The 14140-nt window shown below is 41.2% G+C and overlaps 1 protein-coding gene across 1 annotated transcript in view; it reads left to right on the forward strand.

The window, feature by feature from the left end:
* LOC133631559 (collagen alpha-1(XI) chain-like) overlaps positions 1–14140 on the forward strand; it is a 188299-nt gene that overhangs the window by 57005 nt on the left and 117154 nt on the right. The window contains exons 5-6 of the mRNA XM_062023875.1: positions 4628–4756; positions 13314–13403. Of these exons, the coding sequence (XP_061879859.1) occupies positions 4628–4756; positions 13314–13403 (219 nt within the window). The remainder of the gene's footprint in view (positions 1–4627; positions 4757–13313; positions 13404–14140) is intronic.

Genomic DNA, 14140 nt, shown 5'->3' on the forward strand with positions numbered 1-14140 from the left:
ATATTGTCAGTGTGGCCCTCCAGCAGTGCTCGGGTTGCTCATGCGGCCCCCGGTAAAAATTAATTGCCCACCCCTGCTCTAGGTTGATTGGCAACACTAAATTGGCCCCTAATGTGTGAATGTGAGTGTCAGGTTCAAACACTGATGACATCTATTAAACAAGACAAGAAGCAAGGAATCAAACAGAGACAGAATACAATTTGGCTCAATGAGGAAAAACGGGTACACCTGTACCCTTGTACAGTGTCACCACGCTCTGACGAAAAATTGTACGCCTCCTCTTTTATTTGGACTTTCCCTGATTACATGGCAACAGCTGTTTCTAAGGGAGGGGGGTCGTAAACAGCCATCGCCTTTGATTACAAAACAGTTCAAAGAAAAGGTCGTAAAACAGTTCAAAGAAAAGGTCGCCTGGAGGGGAGTCTGGTCCTGCTTCCTCTCCGCTTTGTAGTTCTCGGGTCAAGACAAAACAATTCTGTGGATTACAATACATCAAAGAAACAGAACACCTTCATGTTGCTTCCCATCCTACACAGTGGAGTTTTACAAGCCTTTTTCTTCGTAGGATCAAAGACAGCTTTTGTCCTCTCACCGGCAACACAAAGTTTTGTGATAACTTAGATACAATTATTCTGACAGTGAGTGTGAATGTCGTCTATCCATCTGTGTTGGCCCTGCGATGAGGTGGCGACTTGTCCAGGGTGTACCCCGCCTTCCGCCCAAATGCATGCTGAGGTATTTATAAATGGTTGATTTATATAGGCTAGTAAGGTAACGTTTTGTACCTGACAAGTTTTGGCTGCCTTGCCTCTGCAGCCTTCATCATGTTAGCGTAGCGTCGTCTGTGACGCCGGGGGTAGGGCGGGGGTAGGGCGGATGTCTACCAAACGGCCGGGGGCGGCCCTGCAGGACTGTGTCCCAGGTGTGGGATAGTTGGTAGGATCCTTCGTCCCTGTTGACTGTCCTTGGGGCCCGCTTCCTGATTTCAACCGCCTCTTTGATCCACCGATGGAATTTGTTGCCTTCCATTCTAATGACCTTGGCTGCCTACCAGTTCATTAGATGGTTTTCCCTCTTGAAAGTGGTCTGAAATGGCTGATTTTAGATTTCCCTTCTGATGAAGGCTGCAGAGGCAAGGTAGCCGAAACTTGTCAGGTACAAAACTTTACCATACTGGCCTATATAAATCAACCATTTATAAATACACATCAGTAGCTGGGATAGGCTCCAGCACCCCCCGCGACCCCGAAAGGGACAAGCGGTAGAAAATAGATGGATGGATAATTGCCATGATCCGTGGCCCGGATCATGTTTTGTTTAGTTATGTTCTGTTAGTTTTGGACTCCCTCAGTTCCTGTTTTGTGCACCTCCGGGTTTGTTTCGGTTTCTATGGGGATTAATTGGGTTCACCTGCCTCTGGTTAGTGGTCGGCACGCTCACCTGCTGTCGACCACTAATCAGAGAGCTATTTATTCGCGTTGCTCGCCACACTCGGTCTGGCTTCGTTGTTTGCCATACGCAACAGGTTACGTTGGTATTTCTTGGCTCCTAGTTTATGATTCCTGCGCTAAGTGGTTATCTTAGCTTCCCGTGCGATCGGCACGTTTTCCTTTTGCTTGTTTTCCGTTTTTGGTACGTGTTTGATTTACGAAGATTAAATCATGTTCCTACCTGCACGCCTTGTCCGGAGTGGTCCGTCTGCATCCCGAGAGAACAAACTCCACAGTAAGCGGCGACCAAATCGTAACAGATAATATATTATAATAATATAATATATCAGTATATATTACATACTGTATATATACTATGTACATATAACATATATGTTATATTGCTACTATGGTACATTTTTAGTCTACTTTATACCTTTTGTTTTCGCCCTCTTTTTGTGCCCTTGTGTGCATTATCCTTTCCATCCTTTGTAACTGAGCTACTGTGTGGAACAATTCCCCTTGTGGATCAATAAAGTTTGTCTAAGTCGAAGTCTATACAACAACGTAACATTGAAGAGTCAAACAGAAGGACACAAACGTTGGTATCATTAGCATAGCGACGTGCTAACTTTACACTCATATTTTAACAGCAGCATTATGCTAGTTTAGCCTAGCCGCTTGAGGAAACATTGTGGTCATACCTTCAGTTTATAGCTGAGGGTGGATAGTTAGGTGTGGTGAAATTATTCTCTGCATTTGACCCATCCCCCTTGATCACCCCCTGGGAGGTGAGGGGAGCAGTGAGCAGCAGCGTTGGCCGCGCCCGGGGATCATTTTTGGTGATTTAACCCCCAATTCCAACCCTTGATGCTGAGTGCCAAGCAGGGAGGTAATGGGTCCCATTTTTATAGTCTTTGGTATGACTCGGCCGGGGTTTGAACTCACAACCTTATGGTGTTAATTAGGATGACAATAATGATGATAAGAATGTTAATTATGATGGCGTTGACGAGAATTTTAGTTAGGATGATGTTTATGATAATGATAATGACAACATTTTTTTTAAATGATATAAATGGTTGATGTAAATGATATTGACGAGAATTTTAATTAGGATGAGAATTATATTGGTGAGAATTTAAATTCGGATGGTATTGATGAGAAGAAGGTTGATGAGATAATTAGGGTGATATTGGTGCTTTAATGAGAATGATGACGATGATGAGGCGAAAGTTACATTGGTGAGGTTGATTAGCATGATTAGGAGAATGTAAATTAGGATGAGAATGATGACAATGATGATGATGAGAATGTCAATTAGAATGGCGCTGAGAATGAGGATGATGATGATGATGTTTACTATGATGGTGTTGGTGCTATGATGTCAATTAGGATGAAGTTGATGATGATTGGAATGTGAATTATAATAGGGCTGATGAGAATTTTTGTTCGGATGATGCTGATGAGAATTAGGACAATGTTGACGGGAATGACAACGATGTTGACGATGACGTGGATGGTCGATGTGAACAATGATGAGGACAATGTTAATTAGGATGACCATGATGTTGATGAGAGTAATGATGAAAATGTTAATTAGTGTGATGTTGATGAGAATGTCCATTACGATGGCACCACTGCGGATGAGAATGGGAATGTCCATTAGGATGATATTGACTTTGATAAAAGTGATGCTGATGTTGATGATGAGACTGTCCATTTAGATGATATTGATGAAAATATATTTGTTGGGATGATATTGACCTTAATGTGAATTATGATAATAAGACTGTCTATTAGGATGATAAGAACGATGATTATGATGACGATGATGATGATGATGATATTGTTGAAAATCATGATGATGAGACTGTCCATTAGGATGATATTGACGTTGATTAGAATGATGATGATGAGACTGTCCATTAGGATGATATTGATGTTGATTAGATTTTACATGTAAACAAACTGTCACAGTCCACACTATGGTGAGTTCAAGAACCGCCAAAATGAGTAGGACAAAACAATGCCAAGATGCCAAATACTCTCACCTGTGAAGCAAAAACACAAACGTATTAAACAGTGGGCTTTCTAACAATTGGGAAGGTTACTAATACAAAAACAATATTTTTCACTCCATCTTTTTCCATTTTCAATCCTTTTTTAAAAATGCTCCAGGGAGCCACTAGGGTGGCACTAAAGAGCTGCGGGTTGCTGACCACCGACTTAACCCATGTAAAGAGTTGACTCCCTTAGCTACACAAGCAGTTCTGATGGCAAATTGTTGATATTGTGGACCTAGCCATATTGTACTGAGTAGCCTGGCCAGAAACGTCTATACAACTATACTTACTATATGACACTAGGTTGGTCTGTTGTTCTGTTCCCTGTTCGTCATCACATGTATCTCTTTAGCTTTAGCTCACTGCTACTAAACTAGTATGTTTGGTGTTCGGGTCTGTGGGACCCGTTTTCATTTTTTAATTAAAAGAAAAATGATACAATTAATACATTTTTCAAACTCAGACTCACTGAATTTTGCTCATTTTCTGTGAAGAACATATATCGGAATACATATTTAATGACCACACACCATACACCCCCCCTACACATTTCTATTACATATAAGATGTCCGGGTCTACTGGACCCGGGGCTAATAGAAGTGTGGAAATTGATGTTCTTTGTTCCACACGCAACCACCCACACACACAGCAGGCCTAGACAGGAGGAGGACAGAGTGTAGGTACACAGAACATCAGAGGGTCAAATGTGCGAGAAAATGAGAGCAGACAGTGTTGACAAACAATGTTGCAACCTTGTGTGGGAACAGCAGGTGCAGAAAAACAAAAGAAGAATCCCTGTGGGATGCATAAACCAGCATAGAAATTTTCCGTGTTACTCAGCCAGCGTTTGTGGGTCTGATGGACCCGTTGCACTTTGTGGCTTTTAATGCCTCACAATCAAACACTTTTATGTTAATATACTGAACAGATGCTTATTGGGATAAGGTAAACATCTGTTCAGTATTTTAACATAAAAGTGTTTGATTGTGAGGCATTAAAAGCCACAAAATGCAACGGGTCCATCAGACCCACAAACGCTGGCTGAGTAACAACAATATGAACATCACACAAGGGTTGAGCACCCGATTGTACAACTTCCTGACGTGCTCTTTGTCTCATCCTCTGTGCAGGGTGACATCCAGCAGCTGTTGATCGTGGCTGACCCAAAGGCCGCCTATGACTACTGTGAACACTACAGTCCGGACTGTGAAACCCCCAACCACGAGGACACCCCCCAGGCCCAAGAACCTGAGGAAGAGGTCAGTAGAGGGGAGGGATTTGTGCAAGTAGATAGATGGTTAACCATTGAAAATACCGGGAAATTTGAATTTAATCACAAAACCTTTCTAAACTACTTTTCCACTATATTTAAAATAATGATAGACAGTTTCCACTTTAGTTTCTTTGTCCTACAAAAAGCTTCAGGGGCACTGCAAAAAGTCAGTGTTCAAAATCAAGAAAAAAAATACAAAAACGAGGGGTATTTTATTTGAACTAAGCAAAATTATCTGCCAATAGAACAAGAAAATTTGGCTTGTCAAGACTTTCCAAAACAAGTAAAATTAGCTAACCTCAATGAACCCAAAAATACCTTAAAATAAGTATATTCTCACTAATAACAAGTGCACTTTTCTTGCTAGAAAAAAAAAGAGACCTTTTTGCTCAATATGTTGAAAAATATTCTTAAATTAAGTAAATGCTAGTGCCATTATCTTGACATTATGATATGATTTTTTTTTCATGCTTGAAATAAGAAATTATTACTTTAAAAAAGTAGTTGTATACTTGTGAGTGTTGATGACACAGCTTTGCAACACTTGATATTCTAGTTCCAAGCATGTTTTACTCAATATAGGTCATCAAATCTCAGCAACAAGCTGTAATATCTTACTGAGATCATTTAGGAGCAAAACCCTTAAAACAAGTAAAACACTCTAACATAAAATATGCTTAGTGAGAAGAATGATCTTATCAGACAAAAAATAAGCAATTATCATCCTTATTTGAGATATTTCATCTTACTTAGATTTCAGTGTGGGAGGGAGAAAGAGACGCAAGCATATGATTTTGTGTCTTCGGAGGAGGAGTAGCAGTAATGGAAGGTGACGAAGAGTGAAAATGGACACTTGTGAACTTGTTAAAAGGGTCTTTAGAGAAGACAAAACACGCAATAATCATTCAATTAATCCCTAAATTATTATATAAACTATGACTCTACTAGAATCAGCTAAGTTAAAGTATAAAAAAAAGCTAAACAATAACATTACCTAAATATTTACTACTTTAAATAAGCATTAAATGTTATTATTAGAGATGTCCGATAATATCGGCCGATAAATGCTTTAAAATGTAATATCGGAAAGTATCGGTTTCCATCCATCCATCCATCCATCCATCCATTTTCTACCGCTTGTCCCTTTTGGGGTCGCGGGGGGTACTGGAGCCTATCTCAGCTGCATTCGGGCGGAAGGCGGGGTACACCCTGGACAAGTCGCCACCTCATCGCAGGGCGGTATCGGTTTCAAAAAGTAAAATTAATGACTTTTTAAAACGCCGCTGTACAGAGCGGTGCATATCCGGTAAAACACGGACGTAGGGCATACTTGCCAACCCTCCCAAATTTCCCGGGAGACTCCCGAATTTCAGTGCCCCTCCCGAAAATCTCCCGGGGCAACAATTCTCCCGAATTTCTCCCGATTTCCACCCGGACAACAATATTGGGGGCGTGCCTTAAAGGTACTGCCTTTAGTGTCCTCTAGAACCAGTCGTCACGTCCGCTTTTCCTCCATACAATCAGCGTGCCGGCCCAGTCACATAATATATGCGGCTTTTACACACACATAAGTGAATGCAATGCATACTTGGTCAAAAGCCATACAGGTCACACTGAGGGTGGCCGTATAAACAACTTGAACACTGTTGCAAATATGCGCCGCACTGTGAACCCACACCAAACTAGAATGACAAACACATTTCGGGAGAACATCCGCACCGTAACACAACATAAACACAACAGAACAAATACCCAGAACCCCTTGCACCACTAACTCTTCCGGGAGAAGAGTTAGTGCAAGTTACACCCACCACTACCACCAAACAACAAAATTAGGCATAATAATGTGTTAATTCCACGACTGTATATATTGGTATCGGTAATTAAGAGTTGGACAATATGAGAATATCGGATAACGGCAAAAAAGCCATTATCGGACATCTCTAGTTATTATCAATCTAAAAGAGCTATAAAGTGATTAATTGTGATTTATTACTAGAGATGTCCGATAATATCGGCCGGCCGATATTATCGGCCGATAAAGGCTTTAAAATGTAATATCGGAAATTATCGGTATCGTTTTTTTTTTGTTTTTTGTTTTTTTATTAAATCAACATAAAAAACACAAGATACACTTACAATTAGTGCACCAACCCAAAAAACCTCCCTCCCCCTCATTCACACAAAAGGGTTGTTTCCTTCTGTTATTAATATTCTGGTTCCTACATTATATATCAATATATATCAATACAGTCTGCAAGGGATACAGTCCGTAAGCACACATGATTGTGCGTGCTGCTGGTCCACTAACAGTACTAACCTTTAACAGTTAATTTTACTCATTTTCATTAATTACTAGTTTCTATGTAACTGATTTTATATTGTTTTACTTTCTTTTTTATTCAAGAAAATGTTTTTAATTTATTTATCTTATTTTATTTTATTAATTTTAAAAAAAAGGACCTTATCTTCACCATACCTGGTTGTCCAAATTAGGCATAATAATGTGTTAATTCCACAACTGTATATATTAGTATCGGTATCGGTAATTAAAGAGTTGGACAATATCGGAATATCGGATATCGGCAAAAAGCCATTATCGGACATCCCTATTTATTACCTAATAATCCTGCACTTTCCTTTTTTTCTGTTTTGTCACTGGACAAATATTTATGAGGTGTTTTTCAGTCAAAAGTGTCAAAATAGCGTCCCTTGATTTTGGACTTTGTAAAATCGTCATTCAATCTGCCACCGTTTCAACGTCAAAACTAGGTCACATCACACTTTAGACCCCAGCCATCGCTGGTTTGATGACAGCCAATATCTGAAATAAAATGTTATTTTCTAATACGCGCTTTGCTGTCAACTGACATTTTTCCGTCAAGTCCTTCACCAAATAACTGATGAGCTCACGCTGGAAACTTTTCCCCTGCCACGGATCCTGAGCCCACTTTTCGGAGTGGCCCCGTGATTTATATCACTAACGACTTCTGCAGGCTCTGCCCAGACTCCCTGCGAAACTCAAGCTTTTCCTTTCCCCAGCGCGGCTCCCAATACCTGGAAAAGACGACTTTCTTTGTTTCTTTTTTTTTTTTTGATCCCGGCATTTGTCTGTTTGGAAGCGGTGGCTGCAAAGTGGGTGCGAGGGCTGGAAAATGTTGCTTCATCGTCAAGTTCACTCTTAAAACCACAAAAAAAAAAGAAGACAAGGAGGTTGTCAAGTGGGGATGCACACCAGGGATCACTTTGGCTCCTAGAGCGCCGCACGTATAGTTTATTCATCGTCACCATTATAGCTGGAATGTGCTGCATAGTCTAGCTCCTTATTTTTTTTGACAGATTTACTCCCCCACAACTCTACAGTCTAGGGGCGTAACGGTACATATATTTGTAATCTGATTTTTCAATACAGAACATTGAGTAAGTTACAGAGGCGTACCACGTTCTACACGGCACACCTTAGTCCAACACAGAGTTTTTCAACCATACAGTCTGGTGTGCCATGGGAGATTATCTAATTTCACCTATTTGGGTTAAAAATATGTTTCGCAAACCACTAATTATAGTCTGCAAATGATGTGTTGTTGTTGAGTGTCGGTGCTGTCTAGAGATTGGCAGAGTAACCGTGTAATGCTCTTCCATATCAGTAGGTGGCAGCCGTTAGCTAATTGCTTTGTAGATGTTGGGAACAGCGGGAGGCATTTTGCAGGTAAAAAGGTGTCTAATGCTTAAACCAAAAATAAACCAAAGGTGAGTGTCCCTAAGAAAAGGCATTGAAGCTTAAGGAAGGCTATGCAGAACGGAACTAAAACTGAACTGGCTGCAAAGTAAATAAAAACAGAATGCTGGACGACAGCAAAGACTTACTGCACTGCAAAAACTGAAATCTAAGTAAGATTAAATATCTCAAATAAGGGTGATATTTGCTTATTTTCAGTCTGATAAGATAATTCTTCTCACTAAGCAGATTTTATGTTAGAATGTTTTACTTGTTTTAAGGGTTTTGCTCCTAAATGATCTCAGTAAGATATTACAGCTTGTTGCCCGGATTTGATGACCTATATTGAGTAAAACATGATTGAAACTAGAAAATCAACTGTTGCAAAGCTATGTCATTAACACTCACAAGTATAAAAATGCTTTTTTAAAGTAATAATTTCTTATTTCAAGCATGTAAAACAAAAAATCGTGACTTTGACACAATTGTGTCTCATATTAAAACAGATGACAGCCAAATGGACTTTGCTGTTTTATTTTCAAAGAAACAATAGAAAATACGCACTCATATAGTAGTATAGTTGTTATTAGTGAGAATATACTTATTTTAAGGTATTTTTGAGTTCATTGAGGTTAGCTAATTTTACTTGTTTTGGAAAGTCTTGACAAGCCAAATTTTCTTGTTATATTGTCAGATAATTTTGCTTAGTTCAAATAAAATACCCCTAATTTTTGTATTTTTTTTCTTCTTGTTTTTGAACACTGACTTTTTGCAGTGTGTGGAGCAAAGATGGCGTCCACAATGTACATCCGAACATGACATGACAATCAACAATGTCCCCGCAAAGAAGGATAAAAAACAACTAAAGTCTTCTTGATTGCTAAAACAAAGTAGATGCGGGAAATATCGCTCAAAGGAAAACATGAAACTGCTACAGGAAAATACCAAAAAAAGAGAAAAAAGCCATTAAAATAGGAGCGCAAGACAAGAAGTAAAACACTACACACAGGAAGACAGCAAAAAACTCTGAATAAGTCAGGGTGTGATGTGACAGGTGGTGACAGTACACCTACTTTGAGACAAGAGCTATAGTCATGCATGCTTGGTTATGGTTTAAAGTCATATGCAACAATTGATACGACAACTTTTTACTGTCAACTGAGTTCTGTTTTTTAATAATGTCTGCAGGTGGTGTGCCTCTGGATTTTTTTCAACACAAAACATGTGCCTTGGCTCAAAAAAGGTTGAAAAAACACTGGTCTAACAGACAGTCACACATTTATTTGATTAACCAATTCGGTGCATCCTAGTCTTTGGGTAGAAGGGTTTATGGCTTGCGATAGTGCCAAGGAGAAGCCAGAGCTTGAAAACGATCTCGATTCATTAAAGTCTCCTGTTTGGGAACACCTGGCCTTCTCTGTAAAATGCGTAAACAAACAAAGACAAGTGGATAAGACGAAAGCAGTGTGACATTCACGCGCATTTTAAAATTGTTTACTTGAGAATTGTATGTCTTAAGGAGTTAGTATCCATCCATCCATCCATCTTCTTCCGCTTATCTGAGGTCGGGTCGCAGGGGCAGCAGCCTAAGCAGGGAAGCCCAGACTTCCCTCTCCCCAGCCACTTCGTCCAGCTCCTCCCAGGGGGATCCCGAGGCGTTCCCAGGCCAGCCGGGAGAGATAGTCTTCCCAGCGTGTCCTGGGTCTTCCCCGTGACCTCCTACCAGTCGGATGTGCCCGAAACACCTCCCTAGGGAGGCGTTCGGGTGGCATCCTGACCAGATGCCCAAACCACCTCATCTGGCTCCTCTCCATGTGGAGGAGCAGTGGCTTAACTTTGAGTTTCTCCCGGATGACAGAGCCTCTCACCCCATTTTTAAGGGAGAGACCCGCCACCCGACGGAGGAAGCTCATTTCGGCCGCTTGTACCCGTGATCTTGTCCTTTTGGTCATAACCCAAAGTTCATAACCATAGGTGAGGATGGGAACGTAGATTGACCGGTAAATTGAGAGCTTTGCCTTCCGGCTCAGCTCCTTCTTCACCACAACGGATCGATACAGCGTCCGCATTACTGAAGACGCCGCACCGATCCGCCTGTCGATCTCACCATCCACTCTTCCCTCACTCGTGAACAAGACTCCGAGGTACTTGAACTCCTCTACTTGGGGCAAGATCTCCTCCCCAACCCGGAGATGGCACTCCACCCTTTTCCGGGCGAGAACCATGGACTCGGACTTGGAGTTGCTGATTCCCATCCCAGTCTCTTCACACTCGGCTGCGAACCGATCCAGTGAGAGCTGAATATCTTGGCCAGATGAAGCCATCAGGACCACATCATCTGCAAATAGCAGAGACCTAATCCTGCAGCCACCAAACCAGATATCCTCAACGCCTTGACTGCGCCTAGAATTCTGTCCATAAAAGTTAAGAACAGAATCGGTGACAAAGGGCAGCCTTGGCGGAGTCCAACCCTCACTGGAAACGTACTGCCGGCAATGTTAGTTAGTTAGTTAGTATCCTTTCTAGCGTATTTCTTTAAAAAAATCAGTAAATCTGCTTACATAAAAGCCAAAACAGTTTTCTGTTTTACATTTTCTTCCCAAAATGAACCGAGCCTTGACCCTAAAAACCAAAGTACGTATGCCTACCACGGATTTCGCTGTATCGTTACACCCGGACTCGTCACACCTGATATGGCCGGGGTTTTTTTTTTTAACGTATGTAGACCTCAGCCTGGGAGGCACTTCACAGTTGTCAGCCACATGTCTGCAGCTGGGATAAAAGAGGAAGTTTGGAGTGATACAGAAGGAGTATGCGTGTCCATATGTGTCCAAATCCGTCCAAGACTTGCGGCGAAAGGTCCGTGTCCCAGCCAAGCACTCATCGTGCGTCATAAATCTTTAAAAAATCCTTCCCTCTTTTCCTATTAACAAACTCGCCGACTCTGCTCCCCCCCGTCCGTCCGTCACCATCAGCCGGTCTCGCCTCTCTGGCCGTCCCATGGCTCGGAACATGACCTCTTGATGGAGGCTCAGCCAACAGTGCAGCTTTTATTGTTTTCATGGTGTCTACAGTTGGCGAGGGACTAATATTAAACCTTGCGCTGGTAGAAAATGCATGTCGGGAGTTAGGCTTAATCCACCTCTGGATAAAAGATGCGCTTCGTTTTAACAAAATACTTGCATCTGTTGTTGTGTGCAGAACACAGCTCACAGATTCATAACAAGACTTGAAATCTTGACATGGGCCAAAAATAAAAGCTAATTTCCATTTCAATTTTGGCAAAAGCTTTTCCCACCAACGCATGAGTGAACGTATAATTCTACAACATCACCTCTACGTAGAGCTCTGCTCATATAGCCATTTTGCTGACCTGCCTGATCTGTTTGCACCTGCGCCACATTTGCAACACTAATGCTAAAACATAATTTATTGCCGTGCTACTAGTTAGAGTTGTGGAAAATATTATTATTATTTGTGTCTTCACTCTAGTATTCATGTTATAACGATACCATAACGTAAACGTTAAACCCAGATTCCGATCTAACAAAGGTCTTAACTCATTCTCTTTCTATGCCACATCAATATGGAATGCACTCCCAACAGGTGTAAAAGAAAGTGCATCTCTATCCTCCTTCAAAACTGCACTAAAAGAACACCTCCAGGCAACTACAACCCTAGAAACCTAGGGTGTCTAGGGTTGTTGTCTATGGTGTCTACAACCCTCCCCCCACCACATCCCACCTCCCCGGATTGTAAATAATCAAATGTATATACTGGTTCTTATGCTTTCTGAGCTCACTATGTTCACTGCTCGATGTACATATCCTACCAAGTCAGACCTGCACTGTTTCAATGTCCATTTCTCTGATAATATAATTGTTGATGACTGAAGTGCTGATATCAACCAAACCTAAGATCAACTGGTCTAAAAGTGGGGTCTATTTAAAGGCTAGAGTATACAAATGTGTTTTAAGATGAAACTTAAATGCTTCTACTGAAGTAGCATCTCTAACTGTTACCGGTAGGGCATTCTAGAGTACTGGAGCCTGAATAGAAAACGCTCTATAGCCCGCAGACTTTTTTTGAGCTCTGGGAATCACTAATAAGTGAACGCAGATTTTAACATACGTTTTTTTTTTTATGTTGCGGGGTCAATGGCCCTTTGGCCAACCCTCCTTCTCCCCCATTTATAGGAGTCCCAAGCTAGGGATTGGCATAGCGGTTTGAGCTTAGCATACCTGTTATTACGCCCACTTAAAAGTTTAGAGTCGACGCGATTTGAAAAAAAAAATTGCGCAGAGCAAAGGTAAATATCAAATTAGGCTAGGACCAATTCCCACATGTTAAGCTTTGATTTATAAGCTGTAAATAAACAGCAACATTATCCCCAGAGCTGGTTATTTTCGACTCCATTTATGTGGGCTGTTTTAGAACTCTCAGGCCACACATTTATTTTGCGTTATAACTAATTTACTGCCTGCTATTTTGCTGCCGTTCCCACAATGAGTCAAGGGCAGCACATTTATTTTAATGGGGGCTCATTAATGGAAAGCCTCGGGCTATTGTTGCCGTTCAAACTAACGGTATAACGTTTGACCGCATTGCATCTTGTTTTTTCACGATTCTTTCAAGTGTGACTTTCTTGTTTCATCCATATGTTTTCAAATGTCATTATGGATGGTTTGATTTTATCATGTTATTTCTAAAAGAGCATGGCCAGAAAGTGAATGTTTTCGTTGCTTTGCTCTTTCATGCCATGTAAATACTATTTACATGACGGCACTTATTGATTGCCCCTTTCCTATGTATTTTCCCCCGACAGTACACTAACTATGACTATGGGGAGTTCTATGACTACAGTGAAGGACAGGTAACCACTGAACTACCCCCAACCGAAGAAGCCAAAACCGAGGTACTGCTTTGACTAATACAGTTTTCATGACTGATGTCATGAATAACAACTTCTTCTCCAGCTTTCGTGTCTTGCACTCTTTTCTTCATCTCATTTTTAGTTTTGCTTGGGAATTTATTAAGGACACTGATGTAGAGAATTTTAAGAGTTTATCCAACAACACTGCAGTAAAGATTGTGTCAAATGTGTTGGATTTAACTGGGTCTTGAAGCAAGATAGTCAATCAATCAATGTTTACTTATACAGCCCTAAATCATGAGTGTCTCAAAGGGCTGCACAAGCCACAACGACATCCTCGGCTCAGATCCCACATCAGGGCAAGAAAAAACTCAACCCAATGGGATGACAATGAGAAACCTTGGAGGGGGCCGCAGATGTGGGGACCCCCCACCCCCTGGGCGACCGGTGCAATGGACGTCGAGTGGATCTAGCATAATATTGTGAGAGTCCAGTCCACAGTGGATCATACATAATAGTGGGAGTCCAGTCCATAGTGGATCTAACATAATAGTGTGAGAGTCCAGTCCATAGTGGATCTAACATAATATTGTGAGAGTCCAGTCCACAGTGGATCTAACATAATAGTGGGAGTCCAGTCCATAGTGGATCTAACATAATAGTGTGAGAGTCCAGTCCATAGTGGATCTAACATAATAGTGTGAGAGTCCAGTCCATAGTGGATCTAACATAATAGTGTGAGAGTCCAGTCCATAGCGGATCTAACATAATAGTGTGAG

The sequence above is a fragment of the Entelurus aequoreus genome, linkage group LG16 (genome assembly GCF_033978785.1).
Source record: "Entelurus aequoreus isolate RoL-2023_Sb linkage group LG16, RoL_Eaeq_v1.1, whole genome shotgun sequence".
Taxonomy (NCBI): Eukaryota; Metazoa; Chordata; class Actinopteri; order Syngnathiformes; family Syngnathidae; genus Entelurus; species Entelurus aequoreus.